The sequence below is a fragment of the Gorilla gorilla genome, chromosome 11 (assembly GCF_029281585.2).
Source record: "Gorilla gorilla gorilla isolate KB3781 chromosome 11, NHGRI_mGorGor1-v2.1_pri, whole genome shotgun sequence".
Lineage (NCBI taxonomy): Eukaryota > Metazoa > Chordata > Mammalia > Primates > Hominidae > Gorilla > Gorilla gorilla.
In genome coordinates this window covers 143,443,219-143,464,205 of record NC_073235.2, presented here as the reverse complement: position 1 = coordinate 143,464,205, position 20,987 = coordinate 143,443,219, and the positions used below count along the sequence as shown (strand labels likewise).

Sequence of the window (20,987 nt, the reverse complement as noted above, 5' to 3'; positions counted from 1 at the left end):
ATTGCCTATTAAAAGAATGTAGAGTACAGAGATTATCCTGGGTTTGAAAAAATAAAAATAAAAATAAAAAAAGAGTGTAGAGGTTCCAGATGGCTTCCATTTTCTCTCCCAGGCAGCCAGACTGAAGTCCGAATTAAACCAAGTGAGGGCAGGTTGTAGTTTTCATAAGGCTCGTCCGAGCTATGGCTCTGCCCTGCTCTTAGGTTTTGTACCTTGCTGGGCTTTCAGCCAGAGCCTGGTGTGATCACTGGGTATTCTCCTCCCGGAGGACCCTGAACTCAAGTCTTTGTTCCTTCCCACCTGAGACTGTGCAAGACTCCTCTTTGGTTTTCAGCTTGGGTTTTTAAAATCTCACCTCTCATATCCTCAGAATTTGGCAAATGTCTTAAGGGAAGGACTGGGCATTTGTTCATCTTAGTTGTTCACCTCTGTCTTCTGGAATCTTGGCCTCTCAAGTTTCTTTTTGCCCAAAAGCTCTGCAGCTTCCTCCGTCCCTCAGCAACGACTCTCTGTCTGGGAAGACTCCAGATTCCCAGTCTCTTGCCCCGTGCGCAGAATGCAAATACACCCGGAGGCTGTGCTGCGGAGGCCAGCTCCCGTCTTGGCAGCCCCTCCTCTGGAATGTTGGCTTGCGGCTGCACACTGATTCCTTCACACACAGTGCAGCGTGGTATCGGGCCTCTTGAGTAATGCATTGGTCGGCTGCTGGCCACTGCACCCACCAAGCCGCCTTCGCCTTCCATGCTTCGTGGTGTGCATATTCCACACCCTAGAGCCAAGAACAGAGGCTTCTCTGTGTCCTTGTACCACTTTTACATCTTAAAGATCAAGTTCTAGAATAGCTTTATTTTTTCAATATGGGAGAGCCAGTTGTCCCATACTGATCTTACCTCATTCCCTAAATTGCTGCCTTTTTCTTTTGTGTGTGTGTGTGTGTGTGTGTGTGTGTGTGTGTGTGTGTGTGTCTGCTTTGGACATGCTTAGTCTGTTCACGTGTCATTTCTAGACTTTGGAAATCATTGTAGCTCTGTAGGATATATGATAGCTGGTAGGGGATGTTTCTTCTCTTTGTTCTCATTTTTCAAAATTCTCTTATGCTGCCAAATTCCACTGAACATCCTGTTGGAATATTTTGCTTATTGGAATTGCACTGAATTTATATAGCTAAATTTGGGGAGAACTGGAAATTTTGCACTGTTGAATGGAATATCTGCTTTCATCAATATTTTCTTAATTTCTAAGTATTTCCGATTTCAGTACTTGGGATTACTGAGTCAAAGGATACAGACCTTCTTAAAGGCCCAGGGCGTGCTGCAGCATTGCTCCCTAGAAACCTTGTGGGGTTGTGCTCTAGCCAGGGACTGGTGAACTCGCCTGTTCCTCTCTCCATCCCGGCTGGGGGTTTGTGCTCTAGCCAGGGACTGGTGAACTTGCCTGTTCCTCTCTCCATCCCAGCTGGGGATTTGTGCTCTAGTCAGGGACTCGTGAGCTCGCCTGTTCCTCTCTCCATCCCGGCTGGAACGTCCTAAGACTTTTTCCAGTTTTAAAAGTGCAGGGATTTTCAACACAAGGAAACACAGATTCTCAGAGGTCATCCCTCCGTCCACGATGGCGGCCACTCCTGGCTGTGAGGAGAAGAGACAGTGGCGGAAGCACTCTGGAGTGTAGACGCGGCTGCACCTGGTGGCTCTAAGGGGCTGTGGTGTAGGCGGCAGGAGTCCAGCCACATCAGGAACTTGTCCCCACTTAGCCATAGGGCGGCCTGGCACATCCCCCTCCCCTGTAGCCTCTGGAAGAGCTGTTTGCCTGAGGAACAGCCCTGCCCCAAATCCAGCCTGTTCTGCGGAGGAGTTCTGGGGAGTCTGGGAGTGGCCTGGGCAAGGTCCAGGAGTTCAGCATCTGCCCTGGTCCCAGGCTCACTGTGCTCCCTTTCCTTCTGCAGACAGACCCTTCCTGCTCTTGATCCTGTCCCAGGCTCGCTGTGCCCCCTTTCCTTCTGCAGACAGACCCTTCCTGCTCTTGATCCTGTCCCAGGCTCGCTGTGCCCCCTTTCCTTCTGCAGACAGACCCAGGCTCGCTGTGCCCCCTTTCCTTCTGCAGACAGACCCTTCCTGCTCTTGATCCTGGAGCTTCCAGGGGCAGCCCAGAGGGGCTTGTCCCTTCTTCACAGCTATGAGGCTGGGGCACTGTAGGACGGGGGATTTTTGCCAGATTCTCCTAAGGGTGGCACTTACGGATGGGGACGACCAGGCAGAAGGTTGCCTCTTCATGGAATGTCAGTGTGGAAGGGTTTCAAGGAGGCCTCCCAGCCTTTGCTCTACTTGGATGCCTCTGGTGATGTGGGACTCACCACTGAGTGGGCACCCTAGAGCATCTAGACAGCAATTGGCGAAAACCTCTCGTGTCAGGCTGCATGAATTCTGTTTCATGGAGTTCTGGCCATTCCTGTAACCAACAGCTCTGTCCCGAGGCTGTCCCTGTCCCTGTGCCCAGGAGCCCCATCGTTCAGGCCGCAAGTCCCATGGGGAAGCAGCAGCATCTGGCTGGTCAGCCCGGAAAGACCTTTCACAGTGGCTGCTTCGTCACTGTTTTGCGGGGAGTTTTCATCAGCCTTCCTCAGAGTCCCAGTACCCGAGAGGCCAAATCATTTTGGGGTTCCTGACCACCACCCCGTCATTTCACAGACGGTAAACTGGGGCCCAGGAAGCTAAGTCACACAGCTGGGGTAAAGGCAAGGCCGAGGCTGGTCCCCCAGCCCTGGCTTGTACCGAATTCCCCGTGACTTGTCTCCTGCTTCTCCTCAGTGGGGCTCAGGAATGTTCCTCTCCACCTTCTGCGTGAATTACCAGCAGGACATTGGGCCGAAAACGTTGACTTTTGTCCCATTGCTTAGGGTTGTCTGTGCTGTTCTTCTCATTTCTGAGTAAAGTTCTCTTTCTTGCTAATTCAGGGACCACACTACTGCTGATGTGGCTACCAGCTGGCGCTTGGTGTGAAGGGTGTGATGGGGCATTCTAGAACACTGTTCCATTTTAAAGCGTCCTTGACATGTCGATCTGGAGCCAGCACTGGCTCTTGGGGCCTGCGCGGACCTGGCATGGAGCCCACCAGGGCCTGCATCCACAGGGGAAGACCCTTCCTGGGGGGTTTGCCATGGGTGTGAAGGCCACCTTCACGTTCACACCCAGGTCGCTGCGTTTCTGTTTCTTTTGTTGGGTTTCAGCTTCCTCAGGCTTGCGAAGCCGGGTTCCATTGGTCCCGCTGGGCTCCTACTTTCTAGAATTATCTGCGCTGCCTCCTCTCCTTGTGGATTCCACCCCATGCATGTATCACAATGGGGGCTTTGGAGGGGAGTGGAGAAGACCTGTGGCTTCAGCTGCAGCCGGAGTGCCTGTCCTGCCTCCTCAGATATTGTTTCTAATTCATGTTTCCCTTTTTTCCAAGGTGTTCCCCCCACACTGGGGCTCCCACTACTGCAAGGAGTGACCCACGAAGGCCACAGAGATGGCCGGGGCTTCGGTGAAGGTGGCGGTGCGGGTCCGCCCCTTCAATTCCCGGGAAATGAGCCGTGACTCCAAGTGCATCATTCAGATGTCTGGAAGCACCACCAGTGAGTATCAGCCTGCACAGCATCAGGGTCGACCATGGGTTGCTGGGGGCCATGGTCCTGTGCCTATGGGCCAGGCTCAGCAGTCAACCTGGCCCTGGCCCCAAGAGCACCTCCTTGTCTATGTGGCGTGTGGGTGTCCTGGGGCTGCTGTAACAAACTGCCACCAACGGTGGTGGGCTTATAAGAATAGAGATTTACGCTTACAGCTGTGGAGGCCAGAAGTCCAAAGTCAAGGTGCCAGCAGGGCCTCACTCTCTCTGAGCTCCTAGGGAGGACCTTTCCTGCCTTCTCCAGGGTCTGGTGGTTGCCAGCCACCTTGGCTTGCAGCAGCGTTGCTCTAGTCTCTGCCTCCGTCATCACGTGGCCTTCTCCTCTGTGTGTCTGTGTCTCTGCTTTCATGTAGCTTTTTTATAAGGACACCCATCACTGGGTTTGGCTTTCTTATAAGGACACCCATATGTTTCCCCACATATCCAAACCATATCAGTATCTTGGAGCAAGAACCAATTGTCATCTCTCAGTTCTGTGGCTGGCTGGGCTCAGCGGGGCAGTTTGTGCTGGGGCCTCTGGTGCAGCTGCAACTGCTGCTGCCGTCACAGGATCAAGTGGTGTCAGCTGCACTGAGTGGTGACATGAACAGCCACCTGGTCTTCAGGATGTGGACAATGACAGCCTTCCCATTCACAGGTGCTGTGCACCCATCCGACATGCCCTCATCTATTATCTACCAGGTGGGGAGGGGGGCGTCCCGAGGGGAGGGCACTCAGGTCCCATGGAAGATTCCTCCCTAGGTTTAGTCTCCGAGGCCTGCTCAGGGGCTTGAGATTCAGGTGTCACTGGGGGTGTTCTGGGCTCTGTCACGTCCTATGGAAGTGAGGGCTCTGCTCGGGCCCTCTGTCTGGCCCAGGGGTGATCCTTCCAGAAGCCCATGGAGCTCTGTGGCTAATCACGGTGCAGTGGGCAGGCTGGGGAGACCCTGCTAAACTCCAGGGTATGGAGGCTGCTGCGGCTGTGGGGCCCCAGTGTACTTCAGGGTTGCATCCTGACTGTTCTTCATGGTGAATTGTTTTGTCTGTTTGGTTCCTGGAAGCAGACCCAGAGATGAGGATTTGAGCACCAAGAGTTTATTTGGGAGGTGGTCCCAGGATGCACTGTGGGAGATTGGGGAAGTTTGAGGGGAAGCTGACAAAGGTGCGTTCGTAAGTGGGTGACCTCCGTGGCCGGGGCCCTGGCCTTGCTGGGGCCTGTGGATGAACACAACGCACCTCCCGGTTGTCCTGCCCAGGAAGGCCAGTGCTTTTCCAACAACGCTCGCTGCATTAGCTGACTGCAGCCCTGGCCTTTTGTGGTTGGAGAAAGTGCTCAGGTGGCAGGACCCTTGCCTTTAAGAGGGAAGCCTCAGGCTGTGCAGAGCTGTGAGTCTGGAAATGTGACCTCAGGTGGGAAATGTGACCTCAGGTGCGAACCATGGCTCTGGGTGTGACCTTCGACTCCAGGTGGGAACCATGACCTCTGGTGAGCACTGTGGCCCGGGGTGGGCAGAGGACGCCTGTGCCATGCCCCAACGGGCTTTGCTGTGTCATTGTAAGGTGACCCAGGACATCAGGGAGGGCCCTGTGAATCCCCTTCCATCCCCCACTGGGTGCCGGCAGCACAATTGCCACCTCAGTCTTGCATGTGGGGTCAGGGGGAGCTCCATGGTTGGCACAGTGACAAGAACCAGACCCGTCGAGCAGCTAAAGACCACCAGAAGCAGAGTGGATGGAAGAACAAAGCCTCAGAGATGGGACCCTCCTGCCCCTGAACCTTGAGAATGGCCCAGCCTCAGGCCAGACCCTAAATGACAGGGTTAGGCAGGTGGGTGGGTTGGAATGTGTGTCCCAGAAGTGACAGCCGGGGTGGGTGAGTGGCACCCTTGCAGCCTCCGACCTGCCCCCGGCTCAGCCTCTAGGGGCACTGGGTAGGCGGCCTCCCCATTTTGCATTTCCCCTCATAGGATCCAGAAACGGGAGGGTACAGCCTGGAGGTGAGCCAGCATTGCCAAGACCTCGACACTGGCAGCGCTGCCCACCTGGTGAAAGGTCGTCTGGCTGAGGCTGCGCCGGCCCAGACCCAGAGAGCTGCCGGTTCAGAGACAGCAGTGCAGGCCTGGACCCGAGACCTCATGCCCCAGTGGTTTTTGCCTGCTTCACTCTACCCTCTCCTCTGGCCTGGAGAACAAAAGCTGAACCAAAGCTTTACCCCAGGGCTTAGGAGCCAGAGGCCGGAGCCATATCTGTGGGCAGCCACGTTTCCTTTAGCCAGTGGGGTTGAAACCTGAAGCGAGACACCCTGCTTCAAATGCCTGGATCCCGTCTGGCCCTGAAGACATTGGAGTTCTGGGATTTCGCCTATGTGCCAGCAGCCTCTGCTCCCCAGTAAGCTCTGAGCAGAAGTCTAGGCAAGCCCAGGAGGTCAGGAGGGAAACGCAGGAGCCCCTACACTTTTTCTGGGCAACTGGTAGGTCCTGAAGGAAACTCCCCTTCTCAAAGATGAACATATGCAAGACACCAACCTCTTCCAAGATGCCGATCTTCCAGGGATCACCAAACTAAATCAAATGTCTGTGGGGTTACAGCAAAGTTCTGAAACCAAGGAGGAGGAAAGGGCCGTGGACTCAGAGTAGGGGTAGAGAGCCTGCCAGGGCATTTCCTCCAGGACACCTGGAATGTTTCAGACATTGTCACTTTCATCCTCGGGAAACTGAAGAGCCGCAGAGCCCAGACAACACATGAGATCAGTGTCCTGCCCACTGTAGCCGAAGACGCACCAAGAAAGCCAGGGCCCCAGGTCACCGGCAAGCAAAAGGCAGGTTGTGAGGGTGGCAGGGACAGGCACCCAGGCCGCTTGCTGGGGACGGCCTGGTGATGGATATGAGACGTGTGAGGCCGACCTCACCGGGCTGCGTGCGTGAAATGCAACGAAGGTTATCCAGCAAGTGTTCAAAGGTGTGCATTTGAAACGTTCACTTTGGTGCTGTTTTACCAAGCCCAGGGCAACTGCCCAAATGCCCGCCAGCTGGGAGCTGCTGAAGGGATGTTAAGTCTATCCCGGCAGCAGACTTGAGTGCTCCTGAAAGTTTGTGTTTACAGCCGTGAGAAAGTGCCACACGATGTTGTGGGGAAGAGGGCAAAGGTCAGCATGGAGCCCAGGAGTGAGACTGTGTGTGGGTAAAGGGCAGATGGGCACTCACTGCAGGTCCTGTGTGCACTGGATGTGCACGTGCATGGGAGACAGCAGGGTGCAGGGGAGGGAAAAGAGTGGCCGAAGAATGAATAATCAGGAAAAATCTCTAGGAAAGCTGTTTTCATTTTGGAGAAAGCAAACCAGTGGTGGTTTTGGAAGAAAGTGCTGGAAGCTACGTCATAAATCTGAGTGAAGGGCTGAGGGAGCTCAGGAGAGAAGGATGTCCCCTAGGCCTGGTGCAGGGAAGCCTGCCGGAGGAAGGGGGTCATGGGCTTTTCTCCTGGAGGTTGAGGGGCCAGGGTGTTCCAGAGGGCTGACCTGCCCCCGAACAAGCCCCAGGAGGACACCTGCAGACAGGGCATGAGAGGGTGCGGGTGGATGTCCACCTGCCAGAAGCACTCACAGGAGCCACCGTCCCTGGTGACTTCTCAGCTGCAGCTCAGATCAATAGAATCGGGAGTGGCTGCCCTGGCTGGTGTGCCAGGCCCCTCGCAAGATTGCGGGGGCTGTGCGGGGCCCCTCAGATGATGTCGTGGGAAAGTGACCTTGCCAGCCTGCCCTGCCTGCCCAGTGAAGCTGCTGACTGTTCCTGGAGTCTCAAAACATGAGGAGAGGCCCCACTCTCTAAAGCGTGCCTTGTAGCTCCGCTGTGACGCAGAAATTGGAAGCATTTGAAAGTAAATTTAACTGTTATCCCGTAATCATCACCTGCATAAATAATCCTCTTCATTTGAACACACCAAACCTAGCAGTTTTGTGAGCCAGCTGAGGTGTCCATTAGGTGCACTTCGGTCCGGCCTGGCAGAGCTAGTGTAGGTTGGCCTGGGGGCAGAAGTTGAGTGTGAGTGCTTCCGTCCTCCTCCTCTCTCCTCACATTCTCTGCCCTGAGGACCGGAGGACGTGAGGGCCCTGAGCCTGCCCCGCCATTCTGCAGATGCTGGAGGCTGGCTGGGGAGGCGGACCCTCAGCCATGTGCGGCCCCTGAAGTGAGTTCCTGGAGTGAGGGGCCTGGCTGTGCTCATGACTTACTCGCTGTGTGACACTGGCTAGAGGGCATCCCTTTGGGCCTCAGTTTCCCCACCTGTGCAGTAGTGAGGGGTGGTGCTGGGTACTCCCTGAGGTCCCCAATCATATCTGCACTCTTCTGGCCATGCAGAGGAGGCCCAGGGTTTGGGTGGCCTCTCATCTCTGCCCTTGCCCACAGATGGGGATCTGGACCCAGGGTGGGTGCGACCCAGGCCCCCAGCCTCCGCTGTGGGCTCCCCCAATCCTGAGCAGTCGGGGACCTGGGCAAGCCCCTCTGCACGGGCAGCAGTAGCACCCGTGTGGTCCCTGGGGCTGCTGTTACAAAGGGCTACATGCTGAATGGCTTCAAATGACAGAAATGTCTCCCCCTGTTCTGGAGGCCAGACTCGGAGGTCCAGGTGCGCTGCAGAGTGGGCGTCTTAAACAGCAGATGTTCCCTTCTCCGCAGTCTGGAGGCGGAAGTCCAATCAAGGTGCCCACAGGTCTAGATCGTGGGAGGGCTGTCTTCCCAGCCTGCAGCTGCTGCCTTCCTGCTGTGTCCTTGCCTGGCCCAGGGAGCTCGGGTCCCTTCCCCTCCTTTAAAGCCACTCATCCCACCATGAGGTCCCTGACTTCGTGGCTTCGTCTCATCCTCATCACCTTACAAGGCCCCATTTCCAAATGCCAGCTGGTTGGGGGTCAGGGCATTGCATATGAATCTGGGGACACGCTCGGCCCACAGCAGACTCCGTTGGGAAGAGCCAGCTCAGCTCGGCCCTCACACCTGGTGCTCAAGGCCGCAGGAATGCTGAGACTCTGAGAAAACGGCTGTATTCCATTCCTTTCCCGTCCCCCTTCTTCCAGCTCCCCCAACTCCTCACCCCAACCCTCCCCCCGCTGTCTCTGTCGTCTCAGTGTCCAGTCCTTTGCAGGCCCATGCAGAGTCCTGGGAAGGCTGCCTGATACTGGGCACCTCGCCGGCCTTGGAGGGGCCCAGCTCTGGGGGCCTGGCCAGAGCCTGGGGCGGGAGGGGATGGGGGCCCTAAAGGGGCTGGCTGAGGAGCCCAGCCCAGCAGGCCCTGGGAGGACCTGTTTCTCCCTCCTCCCTCCTCAAACCTGCACAAGGAAAAAATTCCAGTCCCTGGCAAAAAAAGCCCTTTCTCCAGCAGAATCGGGGAGGTCTCTGTGAGAAGCAGGCTGCTGAAGGAGGGGCTGCCTGTCTCCACAGGCCTGGCGGACCTCAGGGCTGGGAGGTGTTGCGGGGACCCTGGCTTCTAGTCTGGCTGTGCGTCGTGTGACCCGGGGAGAGGACCTCCCCTCTCTGGAGCTTGGGGCCCATCTGTAGTGACAGAGGATGGTTCCCAGCCACAGCACAAGGTGTGGGAGGGGTGGCAGGGCCAGGGTGGGGTGGGGCTCACAGATACAATACATGGCCTGGGAGTGGGGTTGTGGGCAGGGTAGGGTGGGGGTCCCAGCCCCAGTGCAGGGCCTGGGATGGGGGTGTAGGCAGGGCCAGGGTGGGATGGGGGTCCCAGCCACAACACAGGCCTGGGAGGGGTGGGGGCCCAGGACAAGCAGGCCTGAGGGATTCTCCCATGGGCCATTTACAGCTGCAACTGAGCCCCACTCCCGCCCACTCACCTGTGCTGCCCTCTGTCCCCCACCTACCTGGCATTCCTTGGGCACCATCTGTGCCCTGTCCCAGAGGGCCCCCACCTCATGGAGCTCGTGGCCCATGTGGGGTGTGGCACCAGGGCTTCATCTGAGCAAGGTTGGCACCTAGGGCTGGGCAAGGGTGGGACAAGGAGCAAGGGCTAGTGGGGGTGTGGGGATGGGGGCCAGGCCTGTGCGGGGAACCCGACCTGAGTGCAGCCGGGTGAGGCGAGGGGGTGGATGGGGCAGGAAGGGGTGTGGGGATGGGGCCAGGCCTGTGCGGGGAGCCCGACCTGAGTGCAGCGGGGTGAGGCGAGGGGGTGGATGGGGCAGGAAGGGGTGTGGGGATGGGGCCAGAGCGCGGCGGGGTGAGGGGATGAGGTGGATGCAGTGGGTGTTGCTGGCTTGAGCAAGGGGCCCCAGGCCTCTGTGTCAGAGCTGGGAGGCCCAGCCGGGCTGTGCTAGGGAAGGCGCTGCAATTGTTTCCACAGCACTGGTTGATCGTGCTGGGGTTCTGGAGGCGGCGCCACGGGTGCTGTTGGGTCCCGGCAGGCACTGAAGTCGGGACAGCTTGGCCTTCTCTCTGCCTCTGCTCCTGGCCACAGCACAGACATGGCCCCTCTCACCTCTGAGGACAGGGCTGTGATGGTCAGTCCCCGGCTCCCTCCTGCTGGCTGCCCGGGGTGCCTGGGTGTTTCCCAGAAATCCTCAGGCCTGGGATGGGGGCGCAGGTGGGACCTGAAACTGGATCTGCCCTGGCGACAAGGCTGCCAGTGATGCCTGTGCTGTCAGCAAGACGCTTGGCCAGAGATCACAGCCCAGGTGCCTGCCCACAAAACCACCGAGCCTGGGGCAGCAGCAGAGTGTGGACAGGCAGAGGGGGTCTCAGTGCCCTGAACTGCCATAAGGAAGCACCACAAACAGAAGTGTGCTGTCTCGTGATTCTGGAGGCCAGAAGTCTGAGATCAAGGTGGTGGCAGAGGTGGCTGCTCCTGAGCCATGAGGGGCACCTGTCCAGGCCCTCCAGCTTCTGGGGCTTGCCGGCTGCTTCTGGTGTTCCTAGCTTGTCATCACCCTGATCTCTGCCCTCATGTTCTCATGGCACCCTCCCTGTCTCCAAATCTCCTCTTTTATAAGGACATGGCAGCACTAGATTAGGGCCCGTCTTCATGGAGTAGGACCTCATCTTAACTAATTACATCTGCAGCAACTTTATCTCCAAATGACGTCCCATTCTGAGATACTGGGTGTAAAGACTTCAAAATATGAAATTAGGGGACACAGTTTAACTCCAAACTGGGGCATTTTGTTCTCCGTGGTCCTGGTGGCAGGTCCCCAGGGTGCATGCTGGCACGGAGGGTGCGGGCATCCTGGAGGCTGTGCCGCTGGCCCCCAGCCCACGCTGGCTGAGAAAAACCAATCCGGGGCAGACAGAGCCTCATCTCCAGCCTTCATCTCCAAGCATAGGACGGTGCCATGAGGGCTTCGTTCTTCAGGTTTGCTGATGTGATGCTGGTGGTCTCCGGGGGCTCCCTGACCGGGAATGGCCAGTGTTCCTCCTGGGTGTGAGAACCTGGGAGGGGACTGCCTCAGGCCTCCAGGCCTCTGTCAACACCAATTCTGGGTTCAGACAGTGTTCCAGGGGGCAGCGGGTCCTGTCCTTCGGGCCACTGAGGACATGCAGCCTGCAGGGTCCAGGCCTGTCCAGCGCCTGGGAAATGCTGGGGGCAAGGATGGAAGGTGGCAGTGGGTGTGCTGGGTCCCTGAGATACTTGCAGGCTGTGTGGGTGGGAGGAACTCCTGGGACACTCATACTGGGACAGCTCCTGGGAAACCCCCCCAGGCACCGGCTGTGGGCGGGGGCATCATCACGTGTTCATGGATTTGTTCTGGGTTTGAGGAACAGATATTCTGTGAGCACTGCCTGAAGCCAGCCCAGGGTGCCTGGGACTGGGCTTGAAGTTGGGTGGAGGAGGGAGGGGGAGGAGGGACTCTGGCAGAAGACAGTCCCATAGAGCTCTGTTTGGAGTAGCAAGCCTAGAAGAACCGCACAGGCATAACACAAACGTGATGGACGCCCAGGCTTCCAGAGCTTCTCGGGCACGTGCACGCTGAGCCGGAGCATAAAGGCCTGAGCAGGGGGCGGGGCAGGGCAGGGGCTGTGAGCCCAGGGTGGACGCCAGAGATGGAGGGGCTGCAGCTTGCAGGTGGGAAGGATCCTCCCCGGGTGGCTGCTTTGAGGGGAGCCAGTTGCATTTGGCGGGAGAATGACACAGAGCCTTGCAGGCTGGTATGGTGGTACCCTTGGACATCCATGGGTGGCAGGGTCCATCATAAGGAGGGGGCAGAGACAGCTCATCTGCCTGGGAGTGGGGTCCTAGGTCCCCTCCAATTTGGGGGCCTGGCTTGTCTGGGGCCCGAGGCCTCTTAAGACCATCTCCCCACCTTGGAGTGCAGATGCCAGCTAGTCAGGGGCCCTCCCAGCACAGCGCTAACCACCTGTGTTCCCTCCCACAGCCATTGTTAACCCCAAACAGCCCAAGGAGACGCCCAAAAGCTTCAGCTTTGACTACTCCTACTGGTCGCACACCTCAGTAAGCCGGGATCCTGGGTCGGGGGAGGCGGGGGCAGCAGTGCGGAGGCCATGTGGCCCTCGGGGTCCCTCAACCTCTGAGCCGCTCATTCCTCTCTAACTGGGGCGAGGACCCCACCCTGCTCCCCTGGAAGGTCACCCTGAGTGGCCTATGCAGGGTCCTCAGCGAAGGCAGTGATGGAGGCTGCAGGAACTGAGGGGCCTTCAGCTCCGTGTGGGTAGTTTCCAGGGTCAGAGCTGTGTGTCCGTCCATCTGCTGGTGACTTTTCCCCCAGACGTCCCAAAGTCAGAGTGCCCAAAGCTGACCCTGAGCCTGTCTGGAAGCTGTGCCCTGCATGCTGGGAGCCCAGGAGACCCCTGGACTCTTCTCCTTCCCTCCTCCCCGATCCAGTCCACACCGAGCCCTGTCTTCCACCTGCCACCTCCTGGACCCTTCTAGAAGAAGGCATGCAGCCTCCTTATCTAAGCCCCTCATATCTATATCTCTGAGCACCTGCCCCCCATAACAGCCCCAGGGCTCCCCGCTTCTGCCTTCCCCATCCAGTCCGTCCTCCTTCCAGGATGACCCCCAGCTAACCACCCTGTCCCCCTGCCTAAAGTGCCCCACTGTCCTCGGGACAGTGTCCAGGCGCTGTAGCCCAGCCTGTGGGGTCTCTGGGCCTTTGCACCCTGTCCCCAGTCTCAGCTCTTGTCACCCCTGCTTGTCACGGTCACATGGAACTTACTTTGGTTTCGAGGTCCCACCTCTGGGCCTTTCACATGCTGTTCCCTCTGCTGGAACCCGTCCTGCCTCCTGCCTGGCTGGCCGCTCTTCATCCCGCATCTGTGACACAGAGGGCTTCTCCTCCAGGAAGCTACCCCACAAGGCGGGAGTAGGATGGTGGGCAGGCATCCCTCCCCGCTGTGCTGCCCTGGCACCCTGAGGCCCTGGGCATCCCCTGGCTCCACAGACATGATGGGCTGAGGCTCGGGTGCACCCAGCCTCCTGCAGCTTCATTCCTTCCTCGTCCTCCAGCCTGAGGACATCAACTACGCGTCGCAGAAGCAGGTGTACCGGGACATCGGCGAGGAGATGCTGCAGCATGCCTTTGAGGGATACAACGTGTGCATCTTCGCCTACGGGCAGACGGGTGCCGGCAAGTCCTACACCATGATGGGCAAGCAGGAAAAGGACCAGCAGGGCATCATCCCACAGGCACGAGGCGGGGGGCGGGCGGGGGCAGTCCTGGCAGATGGGGCGGGACCAGCTGAGGCTGAGAGCTCCGGGCCAGGCACCCCTGAGAGCAGCCCCCAGAGAGCAGGGAGTCAGGAGGGGAAGGCCAGCTGGGTCAAGAGTGGGGCTGGGGCAGGTGAGAGCCAGATGTGGCCGTGAAACTGCAGACCCAGGCCCCAGGTGCAGGAAGGGCCCTGGCCTTGGACAGGGTCCACCTTGATCATGTACCTAAGACACAGCAGCTGGGAGAGCCCTGGCTGGGGCAGCTGATCTCTGAGGGTGTGAGGGCTGGCATTGTGGGCAGAGAGAGGTACTCAGGACAGGGCTGACCAAACACCAGACCCAGCAGCTCCTCATTTGCTGCAGGAACCCTGAGTCCCCAGCCATTCTCCTGGGCAGGTCTCTGGACGTGAGTTGGTCACTAGTACTTTGCCTGCTGAGGGAAGGGAGATGGCTGGGATGTCTGTAGGATGGCAGAGCCAGGGGGAGGGGCAGACGACCCACACCAGCCAGGGACCCCTGAGTTAAGAGGGAGACACTGGTTCCTTGGCTACAGACTTTCTCAGTGCCTTTACCATGACGTGTGTGGTGAGGGTGCAAGAGGGGCCTGAGAGGGTGGCATCCCGCCTGGCGTAGGCTGCCCACAGTATCGCAAGGGGCAGGGATCCAGGGAGCAGCCCCAGCCCTCCCCGGCTGACTGTCCCCCCATTCCTGCAGCTCTGCGAGGACCTCTTCTCTCGGATCAATGACACGACCAACGACAACATGTCCTACTCCGTGGAGGTAGGGCTCCTGCCTGCTGTCGGCCGCTGGGGCAGGGCTGGGAATCTGGTGCGGCTGGCAGTGCTTTTCATGTCCTACTCGGTGGAGGTAGGGCTCCCCGCCTGCCGTCGGCCGCTGGGGCAGGGCTGGGAATCTGGAGTGGCTGGCAGTGCTTTTCTGATGCAAAGTGAGTGCCCACCACGGGTCTGCACGCCCAGCTTGTCCCTCACTCATCCAAGTGGCAGGCAAGACGGCGGGCCTGGGCAGGGCTCGAGACCCCCAAAGCACAGAGCGATGAGGTGATCCCCACCTGGCAGGTGCTTCTCCAGCAGCTGCTCTGTGCCAGGGCAGGGGCAGGTGCCTCAGAGCTCGGGGCCTGGCCATGCCTGCCGTGGCTGGGGTGGCCCTGGCATGTGTGTGTCCTAGAGCCCAGGATGGCCGTGGTGAGGGAGGCCACATTGACACCCCTGCCTCGAACATACACACACAGGGGCTGCAGACTGGAGCCCTCTGCTCAGCAGGCAGCGCCCACCCTCTCACTCAGGGGTCCTGATGGCGGCCCCCACCCCTCACTCAGGGGCCCAGCAGGCAGCCCCCACCCCCTCACTCAGGGGTCCAGCAGGCAGCCCCCACCCCCTCACTCAGGGGCCCAGCAGGCAGCCCCTACCCCCTCACTCAGGGGTCCTGATGCTGGCCCCCATCCCCTCAGGGGTCCTGATGGTGGCCCCCATCCCCTCACTCAGGGGTCCTGATACTGGCCCCCACCCTCTCACTCGGGGTTCCTGATGGTGGCCCCTACCCTCTCACTCAGGGGTCCTGATGGCGGCCCCCACCCCTCACTCAGGGGCCCAGCAGGCAGCCCCCACCCCTTCACTCAGGGGTCCTGATGCTGGCTCCCATCCCCTCAGGGGTCCTGGTGGTGGCCCCCACCCCCTCACTCAGGGGTCCTGATGGCGGCCCCATCTCCTCACTCAGGGGTCCTTATGTTGACCCCTACCCCCTCACTCAGGGGTCCCCCCAGTGGCAGCCCCACTCTCTCGCCTCAGGGGTCCCTGATGGCCTGGCTCTGCCCTGCAGGTCAGCTACATGGAGATTTACTGTGAGCGCGTCCGTGACCTCCTGAACCCCAAGAACAAGGGCAACCTTCGCGTGAGGGAGCACCCACTGCTGGGGCCCTACGTGGAGGACCTCTCCAAGCTGGCTGTCACCTCCTACAATGACATTCAGGACCTCATGGACTCAGGGAACAAGGCCAGGTGGGTGGAGGGACTCACTGGACCTCCCTGCCCTCCTGTCCTGCCGCCTCTCCCCGGAGGAAGCCCCTTCACCTCGGTCCTGGCTCTTTTTGGTAGGGTCCATCTGTGCCCCCGTGGAGGTGTGGCCTCCTGAGCCCGAGGTCCTTTAGGCCTGTGCCAGCCCGAGAGAGGCCGAGGGCTCCCCCTGTGCAGGGGACACTGTCACCTCCATGGGGCTTCTCCTTCATGGGGGTCTGCGTCCTCCAGCTGAGGGGCCCGGGGGGTGCTGGCAGCATCTGTGGCTGCTGCTTCGGTGGGGCAGCTGCTCTGCTAGTCCCAGAGGTCCACATTCTGTGTGGGGGCCAGTGTGCTGGGGTCAGGGGGCATGTGGGGAGGGTCGGCTGCACAGTGCTGCAGCCATAAGCAACCTGGCTCCTTGGCCTCTGCTGCCCTGGGCCTCCTTCCTGGGATGCCCTGGTTGTCATGGCAACAGACCCCCTCTGCCACCCGGGACTTCCTGAGGGTGAGGTGATGGCCCTTGTCACTCTCAGCTCCTGAGGTCGTGAGTCACACTCTGCGCCATCCTGCACCCCTTTGGTGGCCCCACAAGGGCTGGTGGGTGGGGGTGCTGTTCCTGATGAGGCCCACAGCGCACCCTGGCCGTCATTGTGACTCCATGCTGGAGGTGGGCCCTGGGCTGCCACATCCCGTGTGCTGAGTCTTGGGAGCCTTCCCTGAGGTCCCTGGCAGGTCAGGGTGGCATCAGGACCAACTCCAGGCCACCCTCAGCAGCCTTGGGCTTCCTGTTCTGGAGGACCCTGCCGAGACCCATGCCACCTCCTGTGGGGTGTGGCGGGCTCCTTGGGCTTCCCAGAGCCGCGGATGTGGGCCGTGGTAGGGTGGACAGTGGACAGCCCTTTCCCCCTTCCCCTCCCATATCATGGCCCTGGAGGGCTCCTGCCCAGCTGGGCACTGCATGGGCTTCTCTGTGCCCAGGAGTGGGAAGCTTTCGCAGTCACTGCTGCCCTGAATATACCAGCAAGGGCTGGGGCTGAGGACGCCACTGTGGGCAGGTGGCCGTGGGCCCTGCTGGAGTCCTGGCAGGAGGCGCCATCAGTGCCAGGCCCAGCAGGGCGGCCCCTGGGGTCTGGGGGAACTGCCCCCCCCCGATGACCTGGTTCAGAGGGCTGGCACCACCGGCGATCTTGCACCTGGCCACAGGACGAGGGGTAACCGTGTGTGGCTTTCTGCTCCTCAGGACCGTGGCAGCCACCAACATGAATGAGACCAGCAGTCGCTCCCACGCCGTCTTCAACATCATCTTCACCCAGAAGCGCCATGACGCAGAGACCAATATCACCACGGAGAAGGTGAGTGAGTGGCCTCACAGGTGGTACCACCAAGGGAAGTGGCTGGTGCTTAGGGTAGGGGTGGAGGTCAGGCCAGTGGGGGCAGCACAAGGACATCAGGCCCAGTGCTGGCCTGTGCAGGGCGGGCAGTGTCCTCACACTTACACTGGCACCAGGTGTGGACGTCCCCCGCCCTGCCCCAGAGGCCCTTCTCCCATGCCCTGGCATTCTCCATGGACCAGGCCAGGGGGCCATCTTCTGGGGCTTTTGCCTGGACAGCCAGTCCAGGCTTACGGGAGGGGCAGCGGGAGGGCACCCAGCCTCTCCCTGACCATCTCTTACTCTGTCCCCTGCCCTCATGCCCCAGCTGTCCAGGCCCAGGGGCACCTCAGCCACCACCTGGTTGGGGGCTTGCTTAGGCAGCCGTGTGGGGAGCGCAAAGGGGCTGGGTGGAGTGAGGGCTGCTCAGTCCCTGATGGTGCTGGAGGTCCGCCAGGCACATCCTCCTGACCGGGACTCCATGAAACAGTGAGCGGGGGCTCAGGATGGCTGAGGTGGGTTGGGGGACAGACGAGGGTGAAGCTCGACGAGGTCGGCCCAGCTGCCTGCCCCGCTGCCCTCACTGGTGGGCACTGAGAGGGTCCTGCAGTGTCTGTGGGCAAGTCCTGCCCTGTAGCTGTGGCTCAGGAGGGGCCAGGCCTCCCGGTGCAGGGCCTCCCACCCCAGACTGCGGGTGCCCCTGTTGGGAGCCTGGCTGGTGCCCACCTCGCTAGGTGCAGCCATGGCCCGTGTGGTGGCTGAGCAGGGCCAGGGCCTCCTGGAGCTGGGTTCTAATCCAACCACAGACACTGAGCACCGTCTGTGGAAGTGGGGACAGTGACAGTCGCACCTCGTGGATGCCGTAGGGAGCGAGTACGCCCTTGTGTGAAAACCACCCAGCGTGTGGTGGCAGCGCCCGTGCTCCCCTGGGGAGGTGGCTGGGCACTCACTCGGGCAGGGCCTTGGGAGAGCTGGGACGGAGGTGCGGGTGGAAACTGCGGGGTCAGGACTGCTGGGCCTGGGGAGGGGTGGTGCCTTGATGAGGGGACGCTTGGCCAGGGCTCCTTCGACAGCTGTGGAGACCTTGCCCAGGGGTCCTGGGATGCCCCCATGCATCTTGTGGCCTTTCCTGCATGTGATGCATCTGCTGTTTCAGGTGAGCAAAATCAGCCTGGTGGACCTGGCTGGGAGCGAGCGGGCCGACTCCACGGGAGCCAAGGGCACGCGCCTCAAGGTAGGGGCCAGGCCGCCATGCGGGGACCCGTGTCCACATCTGGCCTGCTCCAGAGTGGGTGGCAGGAGGGCTCTGTTGGGGTCCTGGGGGCCTGGGCCACCCTGAGGGTGAGCCTGCGTAGGGAGGGTGGGCATAGGCTGGGGTCTTGGGCTGCCAGCAGCCGAGGGCCGTGCCTGGGCTACCAGCGCTGGGCACACAGGTCAGGGGTTTGGCGGGATGGTGTCCTCTTTTGGGCCCCAAGGACCTTGCACCCAGAGGCCGGGTCTTCCCTGGGGAGATTGGGGCACCCCCGGGAAGCAGTGCCGGGGTCGGGAAGGAGTGTGTTTCCTCAACTCCTGCTGGCCTCAGCACCAGATGCTTGGGCAGGGGCCCCGGAAGCATTTCACGGGGACACGGGATGATATCAGGGTTTGCATGGGGCTGAGGGCAACAATGGGGGACATGCTCCTGGCCAGAGGCTCCAGCTGGCTTTCTGCCAGGGCACCCCATGCCCAAGTGGCCCCAGAGATCAGCAGCTGCAGTGGTGGCCTCCACTCCACACCGCACAGGTCCACCCAGGGCATCCCTCTAGAGCAGGAGGCCCCACGGGTCCCCAGCATCCCAACCCCACTGTCCTTTCTGCCCGCAGGAGGGGGCCAACATCAACAAGTCGCTGACCACCCTGGGCAAGGTCATCTCCGCCCTGGCTGAAATGGTGAGTGGCCCGGCCCGGCTTCCATAGCCAGAACCCCAGAGGGTCTTCGGGGCCCCATCCTGCCCCTGTCACCCTCGTTTCCAGGCCCTGTATCTGGGAGGTGGCCAGGTTCAAGGGAGATCCCGGAGATGGCCGGAGTGTCACATGCTGGAGAAGGGGCAGGGGCTCTGGTTTCTCCCGGGACCCTCAGTTTCCCCGCCTGTAAAGTGGGGCTATGGCCACAGTTGGCCCCGTGCAGCAGGCAGCCCAGGCCTGGGCCCGGGAAGGGCGGCCGTGGAGGGACCCTGCCTGGGGGAGCTGCTGTCGAGGAGACCACGCGGTGGTAGAGCCTGAGTCATGGCCAGGGCGAGGGAGCCGGGCCACCTGCTCTTCCGCCCCCACAGCCCGCGCCAGCTTCGCTCCGGGCCTCAGCCTCTCTCTGTCTTTTCCTTTTCAGGACTCCGGACCCAACAAGGTAAGCGGCTTCCTTCAGCCCCGGGGCAGGTGGGGGAGGCTGGTGGTGGTGTCTGCCCTGCATTGGCGCCCTGTGGTGAGGGGCGGGGCGGGCAGTGAGTGCGCTGGGAGATGGGGGACATGGGGGTGGATCCCGGGAAGGAACAAAACGGGTGTGGGAGGCCCCGTGCGGCGCCTGTGTCTGCGTGGACGGAGGGCGTCTGGGGCGGCCTCACGGCAGGGCCTGGGGCAGCGGCTGCTGGGAGACACCGAGGTGGGAAAGGGTGGCCCGGGGGGCGTGGGGGCCCTGGGAGGAGCTGAACGGGGCGCGGAGGAGCCCCTCGGATACGGAGAGGGCTGGGGAGCCCTGAAGGGAAGCAGGTGACAGGCGTGCTGGACTCTGAGCAGCCGTAGGCGTGACGGGGCCAGAGCGGGAGGCGGGCGCGCGTGGAGTCGGAGGTGCCGCGGAGCGCGCCACGTGTGAAGCTGCCTAGGGCGACGCTGGGGACTGTGTGAGGAACCGCGTGGGCAGCCGTGAGAGCGTTCGAGGGACCGGCAGGAACGGAGTGAGCCGGCGTGGGAATGCGTGAGACAGGGCGGGCGCCACCACGGGGATCCGCGAGGTGCTCACTGGGAAACGCACAGGGAGCTCGGCGGTGGCTCTGTGGGGACAGAGAACTGTGTGAATTGTGAAGAGCTGAGTGGCCTGTGCGAGGGGTTCCGAGAGACTAAGAACACAGGTGGGGCTGCAGGAAGGACTGTGAGAAGGCGTGTGGCCTGAGTGGGGAACTGTGGAGAATGGTGTGGCGAACCCGAGTGGGAGCCAGGCGAGGAAACTGAGGGCCCCTATGGGGAACTGTGTGGGGAACTGTGTGGGAACGGGAGAGGAAGCGTGTGGGAAACGGCGTGGGACGCCGCGTGGGACTGCGGGAGACGGAGGACCTGTGTGGGGAATTGTGTGTGGAGCGGAGTGAACTGTGAGGAGCGGTGATAACCGTGTGGAACTGTGAGAGAACGCTGGGGAATGGCGTGGGCGGCGTGGGGAGGAAGGAGAGAACGATCCGCTGTGCAGATTGTGCGGGACTGTGAGGAACTGTGTGGAGCTGCGTGTGGAGCTGTGTGTGTGTGTGTGTGTGTGGAGCTGTGTGTGTGTGTGTGGGGCTGTGTGTGTGTGTGGAGCTGTGTGTGTGTGTGGAGCTGTGTGTGTGTGGGGGGGAGCTGTGTGTGTGTGTGTGGAGCTGTGTGTGGAGCTGTGTGTGTGTGTGGAGCTGTGTGTGTGTGTGGAGCTGTGTGTGTGTGTGTGGAGCTGTGTGTGTGGGGGGAGCTGTGTGTGTGGGGCTGTGTGTGTGTGTGTATGTGTGGAGCTATGTGTGTGTGGGGGGGAGCTGTGTGTGTGGGGCTGTGTGTGTGTGTGTGTATGTGTGGAGCTGTGTGTGTGTGTGTGGAGCTGTGTGTGTGTGGAGCTGTGTGTGTGTGTGTGGAGCTGTGTGTGTGGAGCTGTGTGTGTGTGTGGAGCTGTGTGTGTGTGGAGCTGTGTGTGTGTGGAGCTGTGTGTGTGTGGAGCTGTGTGTGTGTGTGTGGAGCTGTGTGTGTGTGTGGAGCTGTGTGTGTGGGGGAGCTGTGTGTGTGTGTGTGTGGAGCTGTGTGTGTGTGTGTGTGGAGCTGTGTGTGTGTGGAGCTGTGTGTGTGTGGAGCTGTGTGTGTGTGTGTGGAGCTGTGTGGGGGGGAGCTGTGTGTGTGTGTGGAGCTGTGTGTGTGTGTGGAGCTGTGTGTGTGTGTGTATGGAGCTGTGTGTGTGGGGGGAGCTGTGTGTGTGGGGCTGTGTGTGTATGTGTGGAGCTATGTGTGTGTGGGGGGGAGCTGTGTGTGTGGGGCTGTGTGTGTGTGTATGTGTGGAACTGTGTGTGTGTGTGTGTAGCTGTGTGTGTGTGTGGAGCTGTGTG

At 60.5% G+C, this 20,987-nt stretch overlaps 1 protein-coding gene across 17 annotated transcripts in view; it reads left to right on the top strand.

The window, feature by feature from the left end:
- Positions 1 to 20,987, top strand: part of KIF1A (kinesin family member 1A) — a 113,252-nt gene that overhangs the window by 19,953 nt on the left and 72,312 nt on the right. For 16 of the 17 annotated variants that reach the window (XM_055379973.2, XM_055379972.2, XM_055379971.2 and 13 more), the window contains exons 2-10: positions 3,445 to 3,610; positions 12,011 to 12,087; positions 13,102 to 13,281; positions 14,017 to 14,082; positions 15,139 to 15,317; positions 16,555 to 16,666; positions 17,841 to 17,918; positions 18,547 to 18,612; positions 19,049 to 19,066. In XM_055379973.2, coding sequence (XP_055235948.1) covers positions 3,505 to 3,610; positions 12,011 to 12,087; positions 13,102 to 13,281; positions 14,017 to 14,082; positions 15,139 to 15,317; positions 16,555 to 16,666; positions 17,841 to 17,918; positions 18,547 to 18,612; positions 19,049 to 19,066 — 882 coding nt within the window. In that variant the 5' untranslated portion in view covers positions 3,445 to 3,504. Of the gene's footprint in view, positions 1 to 3,444; positions 3,611 to 12,010; positions 12,088 to 13,101; positions 13,282 to 14,016; positions 14,083 to 15,138; positions 15,318 to 16,554; positions 16,667 to 17,840; positions 17,919 to 18,546; positions 18,613 to 19,048; positions 19,067 to 20,987 lie in introns of those variants that run through there. The other variant, XM_055379984.2, reaches the window with a different exon arrangement.